We start from the raw sequence: 25,544 nt of genomic DNA, 5'->3' as shown, positions 1-25,544 counted from the left end.
GAACCTTTGAATTATCTCTACTATATAACACCTGGTACCATACAAATTAACCAAACTTCACCTCTGCAAGTGAAGGTCATTAATTTGTTCCTTCTCTTGCAGGGAAAAAAAATAAAGTTTTTAATTTCCAAAGTGATCAATTCTTGGCTCAAATCAAGGAGCCAGTACCATGCATGCATGTTTTCACAAATCAATGTCCACTATCATGATTCTTTTCTTCTAACGTTTTTGCAACACTTTAATTATTATTATTATTATTATTAATTTGTTTTTGTTCTCAGAAACTTAATTGTATTATTCTTAATGCACATATATAATTTAATCATTCGTACGTGATGATCGATTGAATGTGTGTGTGTGTATTCTCAGCATGCATGCAAAATCTTCTTGCATTGAGTTTATAATCAATTATTAATCCACCATGGATATTGCATGCAAGAAATCTCAATCAACCACAAACCTTCGAAAGATGGTTCACATTGCCACCAGGCCAAAGAAAATCCTGCAACTATGGTTGTGGTGGGCTCCTCAATATTACAGAGAGAACCCCAGGGAATCTTTGCTAGTCGGATCAAAATTCTGGACAGGCGGCAAACTGGTCGCCAATGGGGGGAGTGCTCCTGAAAAGGTGCCAAGAGGTTTTCTAGCGGTGTACGTGGGGGCGGAGCAACGGAGGTTTGTGATTCCATTGAGTTGTCTGTCAACGCCAGAATTTGTGGGTTTGATGGATAAAGTTGCTGAGGAATTTGGTTATGACAGTCAAGAAGGTGGGCTCCATATTCCATGCGAAGAGGAAGACTTTGAGGAAATACTGCTAAGATGCTTGAGATTACAAAGGGACAAGGCTTCTTCCAATTAAGAGCAGGATCAAGAGGAGCAGCACATCGTCTTGAATCAAAGGTAAAATCTGCATGCGTGATCTATATATGTTCATGTAATTGGTCGACAGCAAATATCTCCGTGAAAGCCAATGATATTATCTCTTGCACGAACATTTAATTGATTAATGTGCCGCTACGTACGGGCGTCAGGTGGAAGTGGCAATATATACATATAGCCCAAAGACTAACATGGAATTAACAGCCAAATTCATGATCGCATCGCCTGGCCTGATCATTAACTGAGGCAACTTTGCAAAATCCCTTCTCTACGTATTGCAACTCTCTAGCTAGCTAGGTAGCTACTTGTTGCAGCTGGCCACCGTAATTATCCGATCACCGCCTCTGTTATTTATATATCGAAGCGTAAACTACGTACGTACTTGTGTTATTAGAATAGTATATCTCAGCTTCTTAGTATCTCATATGTTTGGACATTTAGTTGATTAAGTCTTCCTCAAGAATATTAGGACTGATCAATTGAGGGACCCAACTCTCTGCTACATACATATATATGAGATGGTTTTGATCTGTAACCAACATGTGTGTGTGTGTGTGTGTTGTATGCACTCTCTTTTCTCATGATTAATGATTGTGGATCGAAGAAACATTAATCTAGTACTCTTGTAACAAAATACATGGTACGTACTCTTGTATATACTACTTTGTACTATCACATTTATACTGCTATCCGAATATATATATATAGCCAGTAACAGCTATATATATATATATTCTTAATTTTGATCAACATAATATAAATCTACCAGCTTAATTATTCAATCCTAATTAGAAATTGATAGCACTCCTCTCTAACTGTATTCCTTGTAGCTGGAATATCCTCTCTCAAAAAGAAAGCAAAAGCAAGTAGCCTCTAAGAAGAGAAAAAGGACGGGTCTTCGGTGATCCTGTGTAAATGTTGTTGATCATCTACACATTTGTGGATGATGAGAAGGTGTTAGCTCACAATCTGGTGATTGTGAGTAACAACCAATCATCTCCTTGGCCGTCGACTCTGCATTAACAGGCCCTAACTCATGCAACAAGTAAACATCCTTCTTCTCTTCAACTACCTTCAAGATCTTCTCAAACACAGGAACTTCACATGGTATCTTTAACACTCCCTCTTGTTGAAACCCAAACTCCTCTTCGGCCTCTCGCAATAGAATTCCAAAGGCTTGGTGACCCAAGTACTCTGTAGGGATGATATACCTCTTCAACTCCTTGCCAACACAAACAGCAAGGTACCCTTTGGGAACAGCATCATTTGAGGACGCTGCTGCTGACGATGACAAATCTGTGAAGGAGAGTGTTCTCTTTATGAATTTGATACTCTTGCTGGCATTGCTGCCGCTGCCGCTGCTGTTGTTGTTTTTTGGTGCATTTGCTGCCTTTCTCCACTTCTTAAGGATCTGCTGAAGCCGAACAATGTCGCTGATCTTGTTAGACTTCTTTGGATGATCCATGAGTAAGAGAGATGATAATTTTCTTTGTTAGTGTTTGCTTGGGGGAATATGTCACAAGTGGTGGGTGGTGGTGGTGGTGGTTAAAGAAGCTATATATATATATATATATATATAGATGCTTGATGTAATGATTTTGCAGAGTATTTAATTCCCATATATGCGGTCATTAAATATGATAAATCATTGGAGTTCGGGACGTCGGTTAGTAAGTGCAACTGTCTCACTCAAGAATCAATCAAAGCAGCTACACTTTTTACTCTCTCTTTGTTTAATCCCTCAAGACCCCAGATGATTACCTTCCACTTTCTTCCATTTAAATTCTAACCAATTCAACCTAGCTACAAGCTCCTCTCTAATAAATAAATAAAGAATACATTGTGGGTATTTATTTATTGCAATTTGTTTCTGAAGCAGCCTGCCTCAACATCGCTAGCACACAAGCATCTAATTACTTTTATATATATATATATATATATGCGCGCATTAATGCTATCAAGTACTTGATTGATTTTCTATTGGGTATCGGCAAATAGAAAGAACTCTTATTAAATGTTGTCACCAGAAACAATTTCGTATCTGTTTATTGGATTTGGGGTTGCCTTGAAGATCGTGGAAGATGGCATCAGTCATGTGAAATGCTCATTATTTTATTATGGTTACCGATCAAGAGGGTACAATATTACAATAATAAACAAGCAAGCTAGGGAATTGCTATTGGCACACACAGGAACAGCTTTTTCTAGTTTTGTACATGAAATGTTCGAATTATCCTCTAAAACCTTTTTCTTTTTCCCTGGATATTTTCTCACTATCTTCCTATCGAAAATAATCTCCTTCAAGTGAGTAGAAGAAAACGGCTTTGCGCGCCTACTATATAATGTATACATCATGCATTAATTCTCTGCACACGCAGAAAAAGGCCACCCCTCTCCTACATTGGATTCCAATGATTGAATAGATATATGGTGTTACTTTTGGGAAATGAAGAAATCATATGCTGCGCGCGAGATGAGAATGGTGGCTGGTGGTCCAGTTTGTCTGAGATGGTCTTGCATGCTAAAAATAGTTTATTTCCTTTCCTTTTCTTTCGCTGTGCTATTTTTATGTTTTAAAAAAAACAAAAAAAGGACCTGTGTATGCTTCGAAATCTTCGTTAGAATTAATGGTGTTTAATTAATTTAGGTCAACTTCGGGTACGTCTCCGTTCACACCTTCTTAATGTACATATAGCTGGGTGGGAGGGAGGGAGGGAGGGAGGGAGGAGGTGGAGCAAATAAGGGAATGGAATGTGGATTCCCTGGGCCCATTTTGACTAAATAAATAGATAATGGGGTGATTATTATTCGGTCAATGGTCAAAGAAACTGCTTAAATCGTACGCTCTGAACTATTGGAGTTGGGTACGGGGTTAATTGTTTTATTCTATTAAATTAATCTTTTTGTTTATATATATATATCCTTTGATTTATCAACCATGTGATTGTATATTGATTTCATCAACTCATTAAATTATTATTATTAGATCAAATTGATGAAATCAATATACAATCACATGGTTGATAAATCAAAGGATATATACTCGATCTGGAAATTAAACGCATGGGATGGCAGGTACTGTAGCTAAACGACGTGCAACCTGCGTATATAGAAAAGGAACAGATAGATAGTAGTGTACCTATTTACAATATCCAATAATCAACTGGATCGATCGGGGAAATATTGATGGGTGGTCAGTACTATCAATAATTAGCAAATAAATGATCATGTACGGTCGATCGAGTTTTATTCCAGGGATTTAAGATTAATTAAGCGAGGATTTAACATTATACATGATATGTGAATATCAGGGATCCTAGCTAGGATGTATAAATGCATGCAAGCACAAGGGCATGGCATGCATGGGATTTAACAAACTAGCTAGGAAAATAATTAAAGAAGGTGGTGATACAAAGGCATGCATGGGACGGTGTCAGGTTCCTCGAGATGGTTGCTGCCAAAATAATTAATGAGACTGAAGGCCGGATCGAGCAAATGATTGAGTGCATGAATTGGGTCATCTATATATAATTCAACGATCCCCATATATATATATATATATATACATATACATATACATACAAACTCCATTAATGATCAATAGGCTCGTTATGGCGCTGCGGCAAATAATGCAAGCGGAGGGCGGTTGGTTTCTGAACATGAGGAGGAGGACTGCAAGATTGCAAGCCATGCCTGACGTCCCAAACAACTCCTTTTCGGCCTTTAATTATTTGCAACTCTAGCTCAGCACATACTACGACTGCAGGACTGCAGGAGAGGCGTGCCTATAAATCCAATCATCAATATGTGCCCTTTCCAATCATGCATGCTTGCATTGCCCCACCATATAAATATTATTATATATCCATGTATACTGCATGGGCATGTGGATATACACAAGGCACATACCCACTGAAGGTTTTCCCCACCCCAAGATAAAAATAATAACGCATATATAGCGCAAGGGTTACTAGCTAATATATATATATATATATATATATATATATATATATATATATAGAGAGAGAGAGAGAGAGAGAGAGAAGACCACCAATCAGGACTTGCATAATAGCTCGATCGATCGATGGATACATCGAGTACGTGTTTTTTACATGTTCGATAAAAAAAGAAGAAGAAGAAAGAAGGTACTGGGTGGGGGGGGGGGGGTCACATGCCAAATGAGCAGCTACATCATATATATGTACATCACATGCTCATGTTTCTTTGGGGATCATGACTTTTAATTAATTACTTCAGCACTAAGATATATGTGCGCGCATGACGTAATACATGTATTTACCCCATAAAATATGTGTTATATCACTGCATATAAATTACCATATTGTAGTTGTCCCTTCAACGTTTTTCTTTTCTTTTCGTTTTCTACGTCCATGTGGAAAAAGTTAAACAACTTCAATAGCAATATCCAAACTAATTTAAAGCTGTGTGCAGGTCCAAGAAACTGTTCGATCGTACAATCTATAAGTAGAATTATGGAACAAAATTGGAATAATCGGTTCAGATCTAGATGTGTAGCTCGGCAAGTGGGCCTCTTTTATATAGAAGAAAAGGAGGGGGTGAAAAGCTACACTGCTATCTATCTATCTATATTATATATATTGTCATATGTGTGTGGTCTTTCATGTGCCTTCACTCGCTGGCTACTGTTGTATTAGTTATATTTCTCATTACTTAGCTTTACACTGTCTGGAATTGCTTCTGCATGTTACTTACACCATCAAGTACATGGACGTTCCCTAATGCAACTTGTACACTAGCCTCTCCCGATCTCGGCCCCTCTTGTAATCCCCTTTAGAACGCCGGTTTCATACCTTATAATGTCTCAATGTTGCGGGTTGGGGATTTAAATTTGATAAAATTAAAAAAAAAAATTAATTGTTATGTTCAAATTCAATAGCTTAACCGAGCACCACCATCTTACCAACAACTCTATGGTGACCGGAGGGGCAGGTGCGAATTAAGAAATGTTGGCGAGACAGCCAATCCCCTTCGGTTGGTGGAGACATGAAGGGCAGGGAAGGAAATGTCGAGAGCATGGGAGCTGTACATCTTCTGCGAGGGTACACGTGAAATCTTGCATTTGACCAGATGCCTCGTGTTATTACTGTATGCGGGTTGCCCCAAAGGCAACAAAATCTAAGGCGATAAATCTTACCGTCATATTCAAATCATCCCTTTTTCTCGTTCATGGTCTCACAGCTTTGATAGATCCAGTGACCGTATGCTCACGGTGCTTTGAAATGCATCGAAGAAAGCATCTTTGGTTGCATATGCCTTCCACAGTAGAGTGTTGTCAGCTAACATTCAAGATCAAATCTACGAGAACGAGCATTTTAATGCATAAAAAAACAACAAACATAAACGAGAAAGAAAGAGCAGGGATCTATGAAACAAACTGGACGGGCCGAGAGCTATGCTCGTGGATCTTGAACAAATCCGGCATTGACATTTAATGCATAAAAAACAACAAACATAAACGGGAAGGAAAGAGCAGGGATCTATGAAACAAACAGGGCAGGCCGAAAGCTATGCTCGTGGATCTTGAACAAATCCGGCATTGACATATCCTCCTGCTTTTTACTTTGAAGCAACAGCAATAAATCTTGCAAATAAACACAATTTCTAAGACGTTTAATTGCATCAAACATCAAAGCAATACATTGACTGGAATATCTGCAGAATGGTTACACCAAACAAATTCCAGATCCCCAACATCTTCACTTGCTGGGAAAAAACATGATAATTTTGCATCCATCTATTTAGGGTGATCAACATGCAGGACCGAGACCAAAACTTGCAAGAAATCTGAGCTTTCACGCTAGGCATTGCTGAAGTCACAAGTATTTACAAGAACCAATATGTACACAGGGTTTTGGTCGTATCATCAGAGAGGCACTATGAACTAGATCTTCTAGACAAAACTCGCCTGGAAAAAAACAACTTGCAAGGGCATGCAGTGATGAACCAAATATCAAACTTATCTACAGTGATCAGTCACGCTAGTATTATTTCTATATTTTCACGACCAATGCTGTATTGCCCTGGGGGTCTGCAACAAGGAACCACAAGATGTAAACCTAACTTATCCAATCCATGGTTTACCTTGACATTCAAGATCAAGTAGGGCTTCTTCACTTTTTACTACAACTGCCCCCCTATCTTCTTTGTAGCTTCCAAAAAATTACAGGGATGATAAAACAGGCTTTCGCTAAAATCTCAAAAATGGAATTCAACTTCACCATACCGTACTGGGATCACAGAGATTTTCACTTTTACTGCGGTGCTGATGGCTCTGATTTTGCAATAAACCTTTTTCAGGTTACTGCGGACCTGCCAGATGCGAAATAAGAATGCCAGATGAGGAAATATCAAACATCTGCACACAAGAAAGCTACCTCAAACAAGCTTTTCAGGCAAACATCATGTAGAAAATGGCTTTGGGTTGGTTTCAGCCAGGTATTTTAAAGTGATATCCGACAACACCACCACTTACACAAAGTATCCAGGTTTCTCTTTTAGATTGTCTGAAAATACATCCAGTATAGGATTAGCAGTTTTTCTCATATAACCATCAGTAAAAACCTGTCATTTAAAATCATCGCCCCCAATTAAAAGAAATGGGGGTGAATTTGAAAAAAAAAAAAAAAAGTTCAAAATATCTATGGTGGAATTGCATTTTCTTACACTCCCAAGAACAACATGTTTCAAGTTGATGATGTCACTCATACTGAAACAGAGGAGGTTGGGACAGATTTCCAGTGCTTATTACAGAAAAAAAGCAGAGAAGCTTACCTTTTCTTGTCTTGGGTGGTCTGATTCCACCACTTACAGCTGAGGTTGGAGAAGGAGGCCTTTTGGCAGACATAGATTTCATTGATGGTTCTGACTTCTTGGAGGAAATGAGAGATGAGTTTAGAATGGCCTCAACAGCTTCACGTTGTTGTTTCCTCTTTGTAATTAAATCTAAAGAAGCACCTATAGGATTAGGATCTCTACCATCATTGACCTCCTTACTTTTGAGGCTGCCTTCAGCTGAGGATGTAGAACTGTCCAAATTCTTCTGGCTTCTCTTACCTTCAATAGATTTCTTTGGTCCCCTCAACATGTTCAATTTCAAATTTTTGTGGCCATCACCCAGTTCAAGTTCAGAACGCTCCCTAGTACTCTTTGAATTTGCACATTTTTCTTTCTTCTTACCAGAGCTAAGTTTCTTCTGACTTCTGTCTTTGCCCTTGCTTTCATCACCAGTAACAGATTCCCCTGGAATTATAGACTTGAAATTTTTTGGAAGATCCATTTTCCCTGGAAGATCATGTTCCTCTCTGGGTTTTCTTTTGCTACTTTGTACATAAAAATCCTTACCATCTCCAGCAACAGTACCATCGCATTGAGTAACGGAACGAATAGAGTTTTTATCCCTGTACACTTTCTGTTCATTTTGTTTGCCTCGTTTGCCACTGCCTCTAAAATTTTCAACATGCTTTGACTGTCTTGAATGATTATTAATACTTTCTCTCCTGCAAGTATCCCTAGGAGCTGTATCAAACAAGGATTCATATGGCTGTTTTGCTGAGATGACCAAGTTTCTCTCTTTAGCATCCTTTACTAGAGCTGCCCAGTTCCAGTTCGTCTGCAAGGTCCTCGCATTACCCAAAATCCAAAGGGAGAGCTTGGCTCTTGTCAGGGCAACATTCATCCGTCTTACATCAGCGACAAACCCAATACTGCTGGAGCTCAGCCCATTCATAGAGGAATTTGAATCAGCTGCTCTAACAGTGGAAAGTATCAGTATATCAACCTCTCGGCCCTGAAAGCCATCAACAGTATTGAACTCCATATCAGCGACAACAGATGATCCAAATGCACTAGAAAAACGAGAGCGCAGAAGCGAGAGCTGGCACTTGTATGGAGTTATGATGCCAATTCTACCACCAACAAACTCGGACGAGTACCTAAATAAGGTATTTAAATTATATTATTCATGAACAAAGAACTGAAATAAAGGAGGATGTGGTAGTGCTTTCTCTGTGAAAGAAATGAATACCTCCTTTTGAAAAATCGTAGTAGTTCAACTGCAGCTTCAGCCTCGCGTTCATTATAAAGGGACGATGCACCAGAAGTTTTACCGCGAAGCTCCTGGCCGTCCATAATGTCATAGAATAAATAAGGGCCAAGAACCTCAATCTCATGAAATGATGCTGATTTGTTTGACATTTTCTCTCCATTCATCAACTTGCTATCATAAAAGTGCAAGGAGGGAAACCGGCAAATCTCTGGGTGCATCCTATACTGAAACAGTAGGAAGTTGGCAAAAACAGTTCAATTACCTTTAGTCAAGCATAAAGTTTATGCAACAAGTATTGGACGAGAAAATTAAACAGAAACAGGAAAATACACAAAATAAGAGAGTACATCAAGAAACATGATACCATCCGATGAAAGAAAAGAAACAAAAGTCAAGATGTGAGGAAATGTTAATATCAGCTATGCATAGCCTTTTGCAGGTCCCTAAAGCATTACTGCATCATAAAAAGGCTATAAAAACTATTCCATCCCACAACAGTTGCCTTGAGGTGAACATTTCTTTAACTCAGTGTATTTAACCCAAACATTCATGGCAGATTTACCAACAAGCTTTACTATTACTTTAACATTCAACAACAAAAAAAAAAAAACATGCAATCAGCCAGAAGAAAATTTTATGAACTGCATGTCCTAGAAACATTTAATAATTTATTGTTGTTGTTGTACTTACAGCAGATGATAATGCAATAAAACAAAGCAGACAGACCAAAAATATTTCCTGTAAACACCCAGCATCCCGTGTGATAATAAATCTGTGGTTGCAGCCATACCTTTTTTTTTTAAAAGTCAGTTCTCGTTAATGGTTTCAAGCATTTAACCATATCATTAGATATAGCAAACACAGTAGAATTTAAGTCAAGTTTTGAGGGAAAAAAAATTCAGGCTCACCTGTTTGGTAAGCATGGTTACTGGGTGACCAGCTCTTTGTAGACGCTCAAACATGCTACATTCATAAAGAAACTTGCTTGCAACATTAGAGAGAACTGTTGCAGGAAGCTGCTTCGGATCACCAACCTTGCATAAAAATGACAACATAAGTATAACTACTAAAATATACAAGATGCCTTGAAAATAACGGAGCACACAGTCCTTACCATGATGCACTTTGTCCCATTCGACTTTAAAAGTTGAAGAGGAATCAAAGTAGCAGGTTCCAGTGCCTGCAAGAGATGAAGAAAGTTTAAAAATGAAGCAATGAAAGGAATGTTATGCAGATAAAATGGGTAACTTTAAAAAAACAAACTATGAGCATAATGATTTTTACCTGAGCTGCTTCATCAATCACAACTGCATCAAATAGGGTATGTTCAGATGGACAAGCAAATTTATAATTTGACATAGATTCAGAACAAACTACATAGAGATCCCCACCACATCCACTTAATGTCGTTACCACTATTTCAGCATCCTTTAATATCAACTTCCGTAGCTTATGTTTCATTGCTCTGATTTCTTCACTAGTTTTCTTCTCTTGCACCTGAGCAGCACTAAGATCTTTAAAAAGTTGTTTCTTTTCTTCATATAATTTCTTTAGTGTGATCTCTAATTCAGAATCTGACATTTGCTTTGTTTCATCCTCTTTATGCAATTCATCTTCCAAAGAATTTTTGAGGTCCAAATTTCCATCCTTCAAGTTAGCCCGCTTAGCCTCATAGAACCTAATGCAATCAACTAACTTTTCCAGATTAGAACGCAATGCTGCAGAAGAGCCTATACCTGAATCTTTCTTAGAATTACTCAAATGCATCCTCTCTTCAGCAAGACGATTATCAACAAGTGTATCGATAAAGAATGGAAGTGAATTTAGATGAACTGTTTTTGCATTGCCAACCCTTACAAGATATGGCTTGTACATTTTCCCATCATTGCCATAAAGTCCTTGACTGGAAATTCTTGACACCAACTCATCAACAGCAGCATTTGATTGGGCACAGATTAGCACCCTTCCCCTAAAAGAACTTTCCACAGACTTTTCATTTCTTTCAACATCCTTGTTTAACTGCCTAGCCAACGCTGCATCCTGCCAAGCCCTGGCAATTGCAACAGACTGGTTAATCTTTGGCCTTGAAGTAATGGACAAACCATTACCTTGTTTCAAATGTCCCTTTAGAGAATTTTTTGTATCCTTTGTTCCTTGTAATGAAGCAAGCAAGCCACTGACAATGGCCACTATGGTTCTGGTCTTCCCAGTCCCTATTCAAAAAGAAAGAAAAAAAGAAAAAAGATAAACATTAGAAACAACAATACAAGGGGTTAGATCCACTATCAATTAAACCATGTTGAAATACAAACCTGGAGGACCCTGTATTAGAGACAGATCAAAATCTTTCTTCAAAATCGTTGATCCAATCGCAACACTTATAGCTTGCAGTTGGCTGTCATTAAAAGATGACTTCAGTGTCTGCTGCAAGGGCTGAGAAAGATTACTCAGACCTAGTTCTCTCGATTCATTATTACCAAGAGAATCATTGACAGGTTTTAAGATAGCTGAAAGGATGGGAATGTCCTTTATTGATGATAGAGCCTGAAATTCTCTAAGTTGAGGTGTAATGCTCATGATGCGACTTGCATGCCATTTGCTACGATCGACAAGTTGCCTCCTAGCTTGATTTAAACGCAAAGAACCATTTAGAAAATAGAACCTGATGAGGAGTATACTTGACCTCCTTTTATTCTCTCTTTCGCGCCTCTCCACCTGAGAATCAAACAGGTTGCTTTAGCATAATATAGACATATAACCTAAAACTTATAAACATGCCAAGATCAATACAAATCTACATCTGTATTCAGCAGACAAGAAATTCATGATATGTACATGACACCAACACGTCATTCAACAGAATGCTAGAGAGGTAAAATACCTTTCCAACCATATGAACATCATGGGATGCATTTTCTGGAGCTTCTTTAGTTAGCAAAAGAAGGTCATTTTCAGAAAAGCTTCTAGATGATGTAGAATCACTTTCATCGTGGACAAACCGGACAAGATGAAAGTCATCAATCCTTTCAACAGACAACACGGATAGACTGCCATAATACATCTCCTCCCATGAAGACATCTCCAAAAAGGAACTACGCAACTGTGCTTTAAACTCCTCCAAAACAAGTGGCCGGAAAATGTCAACGTACTGTTCTGGTGATTGGAAACACACAGGAACCTCTTTTAATCTACTAACAGTCTGATTCTCATCTTTTCTTGCAGATGCTAATCCCACTATAGCAAAGTAATCTATTTCCAAAATGGGTCTATACCAGTCATCAAGTCTAGGAGGCTTGAATCTTTTAACTCCAGCCTCCAGTCTCTGTAAATTTCCAAATCTATTTCCAGCAGGTGTTTTAAGTTGGATAACTTGTCGTTTAGGAACAGTGGCAGTTAACTTTGTCAGATTAAACTGCTGCTGCCTCACAGATTTTACTGCAGCCTCTGGTGGATCAGCACCAGTGTCACGCACTAACTCCTTCAGTATTGAATCTCTTGTTTCAGAAATCATGCTGTTGCCAGCGTCATTCGAGCTTTTTGAGCTGACAGACTCAGGACTCTTCAGATCAATTCTACATTGGGATGAAAGAGGAACATTTTTACTGCTTTTAGATCCACCTTTTGATTTGAGATGAGGAGGTTGTTTGCCTCTTAATTTATCAGAATCCAGCTTCTGAGAAGTGAGACTGGTAATGTCTAATGCATCTTTTTGTTGGGGGTCATCCAGTAGATCCCTTGAGGTATCATTTCTAGATCCCTTATATTCAGTATCAGTTGGTGAAACAATTCTATCAGCAGGAGCAATTTTCTTGCTATCCAAACTTATTTTACATGAGTCACTTGTGGAAGCAGCCACCTTAACAGGTGAAATTTGTTTTTCAGCTTCATCATCTGAAACTACAATCACGTCACTTTTATTTCTCTTATCACTCATTGATACTGAGTCTAGAATTTGAACATCAGCATCCTCTACAAGAACAGGAAGCACATCTGGAGCTTTTGGTTTTGAAGTGATCATTACATTATCAAAAGACACTTCCTTGGATAATGCAACCTGAAGGTGTGATACTTGTTCTGTCAATTGATCAATGCTTATATTATCTGTATAGAGAAGACATAAAACATCAAAAGAAAATGAAGCAGAATGATAAATAATCAACAGAATGAAAAAGAAAGCAATATGTGCATAAATAAAAAAGCTCACCACATGAAATAAGTTTTTCAATGGCCCTGACAGTCAACTCAGAAGCATTACTGCAAAAGCCTTTAAGCAGATTCAGTAGATAAATTACTGTTCGCTTCCAGTAGACAACTACAACTTTGAGCGATGACTTTCCCCAATCCATCAGATCATAAAGCCATCCAAAGTTGGATGGATTTTCCACCATCTTTCCATTATCCCATGCATGTTTAAACAAAGGTTGGAAAAGTCTCTCGAAAACAACAGGGAGGATCTCAAGCACACGGACACATGTCATCTGAAACAAGAAGAGATAAAGAATGCCTACTCAATGTCACTTATCAGTTAAATGGTAGAGCTGATTTGATATCTACAAGAACATCAGCTAATTATCTACAAGAAAGTAGTGTGAACATCGACACACCAGACACATCCAGCCACACACAGAGACAGGCTAAATAGAAACATTCATTAATGTCAAGCTGTGTAATACCTGACAAAGACTGTAATCAATAAATGCCTTTCCTTCTACCAAGAACATCCGAATTGATGGCCATGCAATTCTTGATAATAAGTAGCGAAATTTCTCTTGCAATTTCAAGTCAACATTTAATGAATGTCCATCAATGTTTGAAGGAGAAGAATCAAAGACCGGATGTGTCAGAAATCCACCTTGGGAAGAGTACTTTCTGATCTTTGAGTCATCAGATGAATTTTGTGGCAAATCTGGTTTATGCAAATCCCCTTCTTTAATTAGTTTGCATAGAACAAAGAAAAAATGTTGTAAAGTCTGAAACTTCGATACAACAGAATCCAGTTGAACCTGTAGAAGTGCAAAATTATTAAACAAAGCAATAAAAAGAATCTGGTTAAGCCATAGAAGCATGAAAAAAAATGATATATGAAAGAACATAGAGACCAAATTAGCAGTAGGTGCGTCGTGGATTGGACTACACAAAGGTACTTGAGTTTACAGTCATTTGCTGTTAACAGAATATCAGACCTGTTTTGTACAAAATAACTGTCACAAAGCCAGCAGCCTTTTCAAGCCAACTATTGAGAACACAGTCAAAAAGACCATTGCTTAGAGGGAGCACCAAGGATGAAAAAAAGAAAGGGACCACTTAGAACCTTGAAAAGCATGCATTGATCCATTTAACCTAGTGAGTGTGTACAGAAATAAATTTTATATATTTGATCTGGCTGAAATTAGATACAGGTCCTTGGCACAATACTTGCTTTATAAAATTATGAAAATGGAAGGAAAATAAAAAAGAAACAAAACATTAGCACTTTCAAATGACTTGCACAAAAGAAATGTTATCAGTGACCACTCACCACTTTCAAAGCATGTCTCAAGCCTAAAAACATGGCTGCCAAAGAAAAACCACTGGAGCAAAGAAACTTCAAACCACATGCAAGACCCCGTGTGCTTGAGACCTGCTCCAAGATACATTTGCCAAATTGTCTCACATCCTGCATCAAGCAACAAAAGATTATGCGCAGATACTCACAGAAGACCAATCACTCACTTGATGTTGATCACTATGATAAATGATCATTGCATACATCATTTGAATCCAAAAGTGAAAGGATCAAGCTTTCTGCCATGCTTGGCTCCCAAGTCCATTGCTTCCGTAATTCCCCTAGCCTCATTAGAGCTAAAAAGTGTGTGGTTAACCTGAGGAAGCATCCAGAGTCATCAACCAAGAATGGACTAACAAGTCTAGTATACACCTATAACATGCATTGCTATAGCATGAAGACAGAAACTAACAGTAAGATAAAGAATTGCTCAATACCTGTTGAATGTTCTTATTAAAGGAAGATGCATCACTGACACTTTGATAGAGTTTTTCGACTCCTTTCCAACCCCACCATCATCAAAACCTGTCGGAACCTTCCAGCCAAATGAAGTGGAGATTTCTGTGGCTGAAGTTGAAAGCCAGGTTCTAACTGTTTGCACACTCGTTTCAGGTTCTACCATTGTCAAATGAGATCGAGCCCAGAAAACAGCCTTCAAAAATGACAATGGAAGGACTGATGGGTCCGTATCAACTAAAACATCAATCCATAGCATGGGAATGCACATCCATCCTCTGTGCTCTTCAGAAGCGATCTTGCTCTGTGCACTGAATTCACTCCAACATATACCATCCGTATCTTCGACATCAATAACAAATGGAAGCCTATCTTCATCTTTAACATCATCATTCAGCTCAAAACAAATGTTTGTATCAGCATCAATAATTTTGTGGTTACTCCACATTGTACTTAGCAAGGCAGCAGCATCAGAAACTAAAATAATCTGTATAAGATTAAATGCAGGTTGCCGGAGAGCACTATGAAGTGATGAATCCTTCAGAGTAGCCACAAGTGAAGGGCCCCTGTTAAAACGATTGCTGTAAGTGATTCATGCACATTGATTCCTCTTAAGAGCAGTCGTTCAATCAGATTATATTAAAGCATGTATAAGTGAAAACCCCCAACCATCTTTTTCAAATTCTAAATCTTTATAACATTACATTAGGAGCCTTCAAACTTCACACAAGCAGGAATTTTAGGTGATGAAGAGATGACAAAGAGAAGCAGACAATTCAAAAAAATGTATGAATTTTCTTCTTTGCTCCTTTTTATAAGGAAAATGGAAAGTGTATATCCCCGAGTTCTAAAAATAGATGTAAAACAGCACAGTGAATAATGCTTCAAAAAAAATAATAGTCTTCCAAGAACCTCCACCTTTGACAGCATATGATTTTTCCCATGAAAATCTCTCCCAATACCTACTATCTCTTTTTTCTAAAACATTTCTAGCCAGACTTAAAAGGCAAGTCCAAACTTAAGCCACGCCATATCTTCAACCCCTAATTCCTTGGTAAAATTCCTGAATATTAATTGTAGGAAAAATATAAAAAATTATCAATAAGGCAAAAGAGCTTCCAATTTATGACCATCGTCAAATATAGAGGATTCAACACTACATACCACATATGAGCACATTCATAAGGGGGGCATGGTGGGTTCATCTTGTAGCCTCGGTGTACAATAAGAAGGGCTATCTGAAACGGCAATTAGTGATAGCATTAATGAGATAAAACAGCATAACTATCCACAACAGAAACTTAAAATGGAAATATAGAAGTGATAAAAACCTTGCATGCAAGTTTTCTTGTAAGAACATTGAAGTTGCTGCTCACGGGAACCTGATGGAGTAGGAAATAAAGGAAGTGCCTTCGTTGCTTTTCATGTTCCCCATCTTGCAAAGCCTCAAGGGACTGGACAGATAAACTTCTGCACATCAGTAATGTCAAGAAAAATACATGGCACAATTAATTGTATAATGATAAGAGGGATAAAGAATCATTGATGAAGGGCCCAGGGTAAAGAAGATGGCAGGATGGTGTCCAGACATGCCTGCAGAAAAGGTGGGAAAAGATCTAAAATGTCTTTATGGATTTTCTCATTTTGAGTATGGAAACACTGGCCCAGTAATGTGTTACGCATCACACTTGGAGACAACGTAGACCTCAGCCAGAGTTTGCAACCTTAAGAGAGAAAAAGAGCAGGAAAAGGATCACTCCATCATTAAATCAATACTAATTGAAATCTAAAAATAATAACTAAATAAAAGAACACAGAAGAAGAGGTACTTCCTGCCTTACCAAGCATTTTGAAGAGTTCTTTCAAACAGCTTACTGCATGACAGAATTCAGCTGAATCGCCACTGATATGGTTGAGCACAATATCAAAAAAAATGGGATAGCACTCCAGTATGCCTTCCTCAAAAGCTGGAGGTTCTAGGAACTCAATTCTTCATAAAACAGAAGTGTATGTATCATCATTGGGCGAGTGGAAAAGAAACAGAAAAAAGAGAGTTGAAAGAGTAGTTTAAGGTTAAGATTATAGTCACCACTTCATACAATGATGTGATTCCAAGCCATATGGATAGGCGCTCCATCTGTGCTCTTGGCCTCGAAGTCTTAGAAGCTGATGGTAGTATTTCTGTCTCTAAAAACCCAAGGAATTTTTTCAGTAAAGGCTGCAAAGGTTCCAAATCTGTTGCTCCCCTATACAGAAACAGGATATATTAATCAGAAAGAATATATAGTGAACCCTGCATCCCCAATTGATGCTGACATGACTAGAAGGTAGCATTTTTGCAGTAAGGATGGCCACAATCTGCAAGATGACAATAGTGCTTCATTCATGACTTATAGATCATATAATGTGGTACACCAATGATTGTAATCCTTTCACACAAGCAAAAATTCCAATTAGATTGTACATGTCATTCAATTTAAACAGTACCTCAATTTCTCCATAGATCGTGCTAAACGTCTACCAACAGTGCGTACTCTTCTATTCAGAAAAAGCAACGCATAAACACCCTGACAAATCAGATGTAATCTATGAGAAGGGAAAGAAAGACAGAGATAAAGAAAGCAACGGAACTGTGTCTGGGCAGACTCGGCCAACAAAATACCGGAAACTGTTGATGTCCAGATAAAGCCAGTTCATGCATATTATCGACTGCTTCGATGAATAATTCAAATTCAGATAGCAAAGATTGATCGTCCAGTAAGACAGGAAACATCAAGACCTGTGATTCAGTAAACAGCAAAAAGCACACAAGCATGCAATCACTATTCCAAAAAACAAAAAAGATTAGAAAATGTTGGTTGGAAAAGAAATCAAAGAGCATTTTCAAAGAAGAAACACACAACTCTTCTCCCCTGTTCTACCTAGAACCCAGCAAACCATAATATACAATTTGGATACTAGACATCTGAAACGATCACAAATATTTTTTTTCCAATTAAGTAGTTATTATTCTCAAATAATTTTGAGATCACTCCTATTAGTACACCAACTATAAAATTGCTTACTTATATGCAATGCTTGAAGCATAGTCAAACTCTGTATTGGCATCTTTCATACATGTCATCAAAAGGTAATGAACATTAAAAATTAAGTGAAAACCAAAACAGAAACAAAGACACCAGTCCATAATAGCAATAATACCTCATACATGAGACTAACAACATCAACATTATCACGCAAATGATCATACTCCTGCTTCTTCAATCTATCATTAATCTCTCTCAGATGCTGAGTCACCCTTTCCTCATCAATACTCTTTAACACCTCAAGAAGTGGTCCAATAGAACTCGTCTCGTACTCCTTGTCATACATCTCTTGAGCGTGATGATGCTGAGATACACACTGGATGCAATGCCGCATTTCGCCAGACATCCTCTTCCACAGAAGCCGGAGAGGAGAGTCCGGCCGGTCATCTTTGTAGTAATTGTAAAATGTCTCTAAAAGTGGGCCCATCAAATCAAAATCTCCACACCATATATGTTCTTCTCTGGGCAAACTAATCAAGTACTCAAATGTGTCTGAAAACCTATAATTAAGAAATAAAAAATAAAAATAAACCTAATTTAACAATAAGAATATAGTAATAAAAGCATAGAGATATTGAGGGGAGAAAATAAGAGAGAGACCATTGTTCTTTGAGGAGGTGAAGACGGCGTCGTATGACTGGATTATCGCCATCGTTGGCGTGAAGTTCTTCTTCTTCCTCGATGGTTCTCCATCTATCTAATAATACTTCCCTCTTCGCCATTTCCTTGTTTATTTACCTGTTAAAGGATCGATCAAAACAGAAGGAAAAGAAGGGTTCAGATTTCTAGGGTTTTTCTTCTTAATTGTGGAAGATTAGGGTTTTTGGGGGGGGGGCATAGAAAAGGTTAGTGCCCGCTGCAGAATGGAGGGAAATGGGAAGTTCGCTGTATTTATAGGAAGCGAGGGAAGAAGCACAGGAACATAATCAAAGCGCCAAGAGGGAGACCCGTTAAACGACACCGTAGCTTCTGCGTGATTTTCTTTTTCAACCGCGGCTTGGCTTATCACTCTGGGAAAATAAAACGTCACCGTATCACCTTTAGAGTATGACCCATCTTAGTCAAGAAAAATTTATAATTTTTTTAAAACATATCTTTTCCAAACTAAATACACGTTACCTAGTACTCCTAAGAAACCATCTTCCGCTTGTAATAATAAATTCATTCTGATTTATTTTCTTGCAGTCTTTCATAGGATTTGAATAGAATACGCAGAGGTTGTAATGAGTGAAAAGCCATGTGAATTGTATTTCTGAAAGAGGATAGATAAACTTCAGTTTTAAAGCACGTACCAATCCCTCCCTTCTGGATTGAATGATGCAACAAAATTTATCAGCAATGAGAATCATCAGTGACAAAAAATGTAATCTGGGATGCGGAAAACAGTATTTTGTTAATTCATGACATCAAGATCAAGAACCTGTTTGGTACATATCAAAGATTACGAGAGGCCACATTGTTTCCTTTCTGAAGCTCGGCTGATAAATTTTAGCTTGGGTCAGAAATCGAAATGGGCATTACAGAAGAAGGATAGCCCAATCCTATAACGATGATTATCCATAAACATGTGAGATTCAATTCAACAATGGGTCCTCGGAACATTCACCAGCAGGCTAGGTGCCACCTTCCTCCTTATCTTTATGATAAAACGATCCCAACATTTGCCTCCGAAGGAACATGATGCCGGACTTTTTTGCCAAAGCCGTTTCTCAACAAGCAGTACATCTTTCCAAGCTTCATAAAACATCCAAGTGATGCCAGAGGAAGGTGATGGGGACACCGAACCGGAAATATTATTTATGCACGCGTATGATCATAGACAATGGAGGATAGTCCAAACCATTGAGAAATTGGGCTTTAACTTGTGTTTTGGGTTTAATTTATATGGACTTTCAGTTGAGTTTTATTAATTTAGCTTTATTTGTTGGGCTTGATTTAATTAATGTTGGATATTTTATTTAATGGGCCATAAGCCCAATTGCTTATTCAAGTTAGGGTTTTAGTATAAATACTCTACTTTTCTAAGTGTTAAGGGACTTTTGATGATTAATGAAAAAATGCAGATTTGCATATCTCCAACCCCTCTCCTCCTCTTCTTCTTAGCTTCTTTCTTTCTCTAAAGCTTCTTTCTTTTCTTGCTTTAATTCTTTTTACGTGTTGTCCCGCGTCAAATTTGGTATCAGAGCACGGCTTTTAATTGTTATTACAATTAATCGATCTATGTGTTACAATTAATCTGGAAAAAAAAAAAAGTTACTGTTCATAAAAAAAAGTTACTGTTCATCGACTGCGCAGCCGCCGGGAGAAAAAAAAAAACCAGATCAACACTGTTCATCTCTCCACAACAAACAGCCGCCGAACTCAAATTGTCACTGTTCATCGCTGTTCATCGGCGCTGTTGATCGTCTCCACCAGCAACACAGCTGCCACAATCAACATTGTACATTGTTCATCATCAAAAAACAGCCACCGCAGGGCACACCATCCTCACGAGAGAGCAGATTGGGCATCCCCAATAGCCACCAAAAACCACGACAGCTCTCTACAACATCCACGGCGACAGATCGCATCACCTCCTACAGCAGGCCACTCTTCACGCCGTCGACAGATCTGCCATCCAGCCACCATCTCGCACCACCAGTAAACTCCCACAGCGCCTCCACAGCAGACCCATTAGTGACAACAACCACAACCAGTCGTCTGCCGCATCTGAGCTCACCGGCAATAGAGCGAAATTGTAGCAGCAAAAGATCTTCATCTTCGGCAACAGACGGAACAGTAAAAACTGGCTAGTGGCAACCACCACCTCTAGTGGCCGCAATAGTCGTCGCCGTCATCTGTTACGCCCCGCCGCCAGCAACAGCAACCGAGAAATCGCAGAGACAAAGGAAACTCAACATTGCAGCACAGAAGGCATTGGAGGGGAAATTAATTAACCCACCACGTCAGCCCTCTAAATCCACATCAGCCGCCACATCAGCATGAGCAGCCACATCATTGTCCGCCACATCAGCATGAGCAGCAATGTCATCCCAATTGCCATGTCATCTGAGGTCCATCCGCGATCGAATTCGACAATTTGAATCTTGGTCGGTAAATTACTCCACTTTTGGTTTGTTGATTTTCACTTCTTTGGTATTGCACTTAGTATTCAAAATTATCATTAATATTTCTTTTTGTGCCAAAAAAAAAAAAAAAATCTCACCTAGCATTTTTATTGTTAATTATGTTCATCAACCTCTTTCATTAGTGATAGCTAATATCTTGTTCTATTTGATAATTATAAGTTCTCGCTTGTGACATCGTGTTTGATTAATCATTTACACACACAAAACAAAAAAATCTAGTATTACATGCTTACAATTTTATTAGTGTAATATGTTCTTGATTAATCTCCACATTTAAAAAAAAAATAAAATAAAAAAAATTAGCTTTATTTTTGTATTGTGATTTTACATGCAAGAACCATTTGTGATCTCAATTCCATTTATAAGTTAGTATTGCATGCATTTGTGTCACGATCATCTAGTGTCTAAGCTCAAGTTTACACTTACTGTAGACTCAACCTTTAGTGATACCCTGATGATCATTTGAAAGGAACTGCAAACTTAGGTGATCAACATGTTTAGAAGAATTGAGCCCCAAGAGAGTTTTCGAATAAGGCACTCAAGGACCAATAAATATCACAAGAATAATCATTATGGACAAGATCACTCTGAGCGACACCAATGTGACCATCATTTAGGTTACTCTAAACACGATGACTTTGATGAGCGAGTCTTGAGTCCTAACAAAATAGAAGCCCCCACTTTTGACGGTCGTCATGACCCTTGGATATTTGATATGTGGATTCGTGATATGGATCAATTCTTTGAGTGGCATAATTTGTCTGATAATAAGAGAGTTAGATTTGCTAAGATGAAACTCATTGATAAAGCCAAAATTTATTGGAGAGATGTTGAGGATTGTTTAGAGATGAGAGGTAAACCTCCTATAACTGATTGGATCAAAATGAAACAAAAACTTCAGGAAAAGTACCTACCCCAGTCTTATAGGAATAAACTCTTAGACCAATGGAACAATCTAAGACAAGGGAATAAGTCTATCAATGAGTATATAACGCAATTTAATGATTACATGATTAGATGTGCCATAAGAGAGAATGAAGCCATGACTTTGGGTAGATTTTGTAGAGGCTTAAATGATGATCTTAGAAGAGAAGTTGTATTTCAAGGTGTATCTACCCTTGACCAAGCTTATACCTTAACTAAAGATTACAAGTTGGTCACAAAGAATCAGTGGAAAAATCGTCAGGACTCTTATAGTATCCCTGTTAGGTCCCAATTCAGAAGTAGTGATTCTTTGTTAGTTGCTCCACCCCACAGACCTAATCCTAGTAACTCACAACCTTACAAGAAAGATAAAGGCAAACGAGTTGTTAATGAAGTGTCTAAAGTGAGTTCTATGGTTAAATGTACTAATTGTCTAGGTTTTGGTCATATCTCTTTAGATTGTACCTCTAAACCTTTAGTCATCAAAAAATATAAGGATCTATGTAAAGAGGAATATTGTAGTGTTGAAGTGTATGAGCCTAATCTTGAGGATTTTAGTGACCTTGATGATGAGGATGTGCAAGAAGAGGGACTTAACACTATGAGTCCACATGAGCTTGAGACTAAGGTTAAGAAAGAGTCTGATATGTCTGCTTTAATGGTGGAGGAAATTTTAGGAAACTCTTTAGTGGAACCGCCTATAGAGATGAATATGGTTTTAGAAGAGTTTCATGATATTAGTCCTCCTAAACTACCTGATTCCTCATCCCACAGGCTTGGTGTCCAGGACATCATAAGTTTAGAGCAACATGTTGAACTTCTTGACTTCTTACCACATGCACGTGATGAGGAAGATGAAGATAATCCTAGGTTACTTGATTGTGTCCATACCATATCTACACAGGTTTCAGACAATGCTTGTCTCATTCCACACCCTCAATCATTTAGTGTTCATTGTTACAAACCTGAGGAACTGATAGAACACCTTCCCATATCCCCTCACAATAGGATGTCTAAGTCAGCTGAGTCATTACCATGTAGGGTTCATAATTTGCATATTGAGATCATGAAACAAATTCAAGCAAGTAATGAACAATACAAATTTCGAGCTGATTTACTTAAGTATCATGATGCACTTAATGTTGGAGATTATTTCATGATACAGATTAGACCTGAACGGTGTCCTTTGGAAACCGAGCATAAATTGCAAGTAAGTAGTGCTAGACCATTCAAAGTGTTGCAAATGATTGAATCAAATACTTATGTCATTAAATTGCCATTAAACTTTGATATTAGCTCTACTTTGAACATGAAAGACCTCAGTATTTATAAAATACAACCCATCCCTGATTCTCCTTTTGATACCCCTACCTCATTATCCATATCTTTGGCACAAAAGGAACATATTAATGCTACTTTGAATGCACAAGTTGTTTTTACCAGGGATGGTGAACTTCAGCAAATCCCAGTATATGAATTCGACGACCAGATTCAGACTATACTTGGATTATCAGAGGAGCATCACAACAGCTTGATCCTTGTCATTGAGAGCATTATCGGAGCTGTCTTGACCTATACTCGACGGGGTCGAGTTCTTCCAACCCCGGGAGAATTGATGGGGACACCGAACCGGAAATATTATTTATGCACGCGTATGATCATAGACGATGGAGGATAGTCCAAACCATTGAGAAATTGGGCTTTAACTTGTGTTTTGGGTTTAATTTATATGGACTTTCAGTTGAGTTTTATTAATTTAGCTTTATTTGTTGGGCTTGATTTAATTAATGTTGGATATTTTATTTAATGGGCCATAAGCCCAATTGCTTATTCAAGTTAGGGTTTTAGTATAAATACTCTACTTTTCTAAGTGTTAAGGGACTTTTGATGATTAATGAAAAAATGCAGATTTGCATATCTCCAACCCCTCTCCTCCTCTTTTTCTTAGCTTCTTTCTTTCTCTAAAGCTTCTTTCTTTTCTTGCTTTAATTCTTTTTACGTGTTGTCCCGCGTCAGAAGGCATCACTTTTAAACAGGTTGCACCCCACCCTCTGTAAAGTCCCCTCAGCCCCTCCTCCCTGATTACTTCTGAGAGGGCTGCTGCCATGTGGGGTGGACATTTACCCAGCAGAGCTCCCACCATTAGTCGTTTCCTGGCCACCTCTAATGGAAAGCTAAGGGTGCTAGCAGTAAAACCTAGACATCCAAAACGTAAATTGATTACCAATCAGCTAATAGAAAAAGACGAGATACCAACACCAACCAGTTAGAACATGTCTATCTAATCATTTAGGCTCTAGTAGCCCTGTAATTGCAATTTTACGAGAGATCTCCACACTTTTCCTGTGAGATATGAAGCAGGCAACCCTTTTATCTAAAATTACTGTGGAAAATAAAAGTGAACTTGAAATAAACTTGTTTTCTCACCTGCAGAAGCTCCAACTAGGAGCATCTCTGGACGGTTTAGGGACTTTTTATTCTTTGCTTCACAATAAGATGTCTTCATCGTCTCGTGCATGAAATAGGAGCATGTACTGTATGGAAGCATGCCCATCAGTGTAGGTGAAATGCCAGCATTAAAGGGTCCAATCCCTCCATCCTTGTAGATCTTACTAATGGCAATGCTTAAATTAGGGTATATATCACGGCTCACAGTCGATCTATCCTGTACGAAATACAAGCGTTAGAATCGGCTTCAACTAGAAAATAGAGATAAACAAAACTGTGTGTGCTTGGTGTCTCGGCTCTCAAAGATCTTCAAACTTAAAACTGTAGAAGGAAAAGGCTGTGACCCACTATCACATCTAATTCCCATTAATTAAAACAAAGCATAATGGTATACCTATACACCATATAACACATATCAAAGCAGGATCCTAGGAGGGGCATGAAGTAAAACACATACCATCCTAGTGAATATGGAGTAAAACAGCAGATAGCGGCTTAATGCTTAATGAAGTTATGGCAGAAAAATATTATAGCAATTCATAATAGTTTTTTTAAAAAAATTATAAAATTAAATTTTTAATCAGTTTAATATTAAAAAAAATTAACAAAAATAATTTTTAAAAAAACACAAAAACAAAAACAAAATTAAAAAAGAAGACAATCTTTGGAAGAAAAGAAAAAAATATATGAGAAAAAAGAAAAAAAAAACATGTAAAAGAAAAAATTTAAAAAATATATGAGAAAAGGTACAATATTTTTTCCACATGTATTAAAATATTATTTAATAATAATAAAATTAATTTAACGTGACTAAGTTAAAAGTTAGAATTAATCTATTTTATGGTCAGCTCAAGAAACATTCGGTCAAAATTTATTGATATCTCAGTATTTTTTATTTTTTTATAGAATAAAAAAAAATAAATTAATTGAGATTAACTAATCTGACCACCTTTCCTAGGTTCGAGATTATATATATATATATATATTGGGAT

General features: G+C 37.8%; 3 protein-coding genes across 8 annotated transcripts; 1 reads left to right on the top strand and 2 right to left on the bottom strand.

The window, feature by feature from the left end:
* Window positions 1-421: 421 nt before the first annotated feature.
* On the top strand, window positions 422-859 carry LOC118059818 (auxin-responsive protein SAUR22). Its single transcript, XM_035072781.1, has one exon. The coding sequence runs from the start codon at window positions 422-424 to the stop codon at window positions 857-859; it is 438 nt and encodes a 145-aa protein (XP_034928672.1).
* Window positions 860-1,612: 753 nt separating this feature from the next.
* On the bottom strand, window positions 1,613-2,388 carry LOC118060210 (protein SMALL AUXIN UP-REGULATED RNA 51). The gene has a single exon (XM_035073403.2). The coding sequence runs from the start codon at window positions 2,342-2,344 to the stop codon at window positions 1,805-1,807; it is 540 nt and encodes a 179-aa protein (XP_034929294.1). The 5' UTR covers window positions 2,345-2,388; the 3' UTR covers window positions 1,613-1,804.
* Window positions 2,389-6,282: 3,894 nt separating this feature from the next.
* LOC118060209 (uncharacterized) lies at window positions 6,283-19,039 on the bottom strand. Of its 6 annotated transcripts, XM_073412153.1 has the most exons (23): window positions 18,653-19,033; window positions 18,168-18,552; window positions 17,629-17,745; window positions 17,454-17,533; window positions 17,066-17,212; window positions 16,808-16,956; window positions 16,560-16,690; window positions 16,298-16,420; window positions 16,131-16,204; window positions 14,948-15,532; window positions 14,715-14,826; window positions 14,484-14,621; window positions 13,818-13,968; window positions 13,639-13,733; window positions 13,170-13,443; window positions 11,847-13,066; window positions 11,278-11,680; window positions 10,250-11,178; window positions 10,080-10,145; window positions 9,874-9,999; window positions 8,945-9,189; window positions 7,693-8,852; window positions 7,246-7,424 (listed from the first exon to the last, which is right to left on the bottom strand). In XM_073412153.1, the coding sequence occupies exons 1-23, from the start codon at window positions 18,772-18,774 to the stop codon at window positions 7,390-7,392; spliced, it is 6,867 nt and encodes a 2,288-aa protein (XP_073268254.1). In that variant the 5' UTR covers window positions 18,775-19,033; the 3' UTR covers window positions 7,246-7,389. The 6 variants fall into 6 exon arrangements, with proteins under 6 accessions (XP_034929288.1, XP_073268254.1, XP_073268253.1 ...); XM_035073397.2 differs by lacking the exon at window positions 7,246-7,424 and adding an exon at window positions 6,283-7,230 and having other exon boundaries at window positions 13,639-13,968; window positions 18,653-19,032; XM_073412152.1 differs by having other exon boundaries at window positions 13,639-13,968.
* Between the last annotated feature and the right edge of the window lie 6,505 nt (window positions 19,040-25,544).

This window comes from Populus alba, chromosome 10 (genome assembly GCF_005239225.2).
Source record: "Populus alba chromosome 10, ASM523922v2, whole genome shotgun sequence".
NCBI classification, from domain to species: Eukaryota; Viridiplantae; Streptophyta; class Magnoliopsida; order Malpighiales; family Salicaceae; genus Populus; species Populus alba.
This window is presented reverse-complemented; position numbering and strand designations above follow the sequence as displayed.

Excerpts from the sequence above, each read along its gene's own strand:
- LOC118059818 (XM_035072781.1), top strand. The coding sequence starts at position 422 with ATGGATATTGCATGCAAGAAATCTCAATCAACCACAAACCTTCGAAAG.
- LOC118060210 (XM_035073403.2), bottom strand. The coding sequence starts at position 2,344 with ATGGATCATCCAAAGAAGTCTAACAAGATCAGCGACATTGTTCGGCTT.
- LOC118060209 (XM_073412152.1), bottom strand. The coding sequence starts at position 18,774 with ATGGCGAAGAGGGAAGTATTATTAGATAGATGGAGAACCATCGAGGAA. Across the intron at positions 17,534-17,628 it reads CTGGACATCAACAGTTTCCG|GGTGTTTATGCGTTGCTTTT; the intron begins GTATTTTGTTGG and ends CTGATTTGTCAG. Across the intron at positions 16,691-16,807 it reads AGAACTCTTCAAAATGCTTG|GTTGCAAACTCTGGCTGAGG; the intron begins GTAAGGCAGGAA and ends TTCTCTCTTAAG.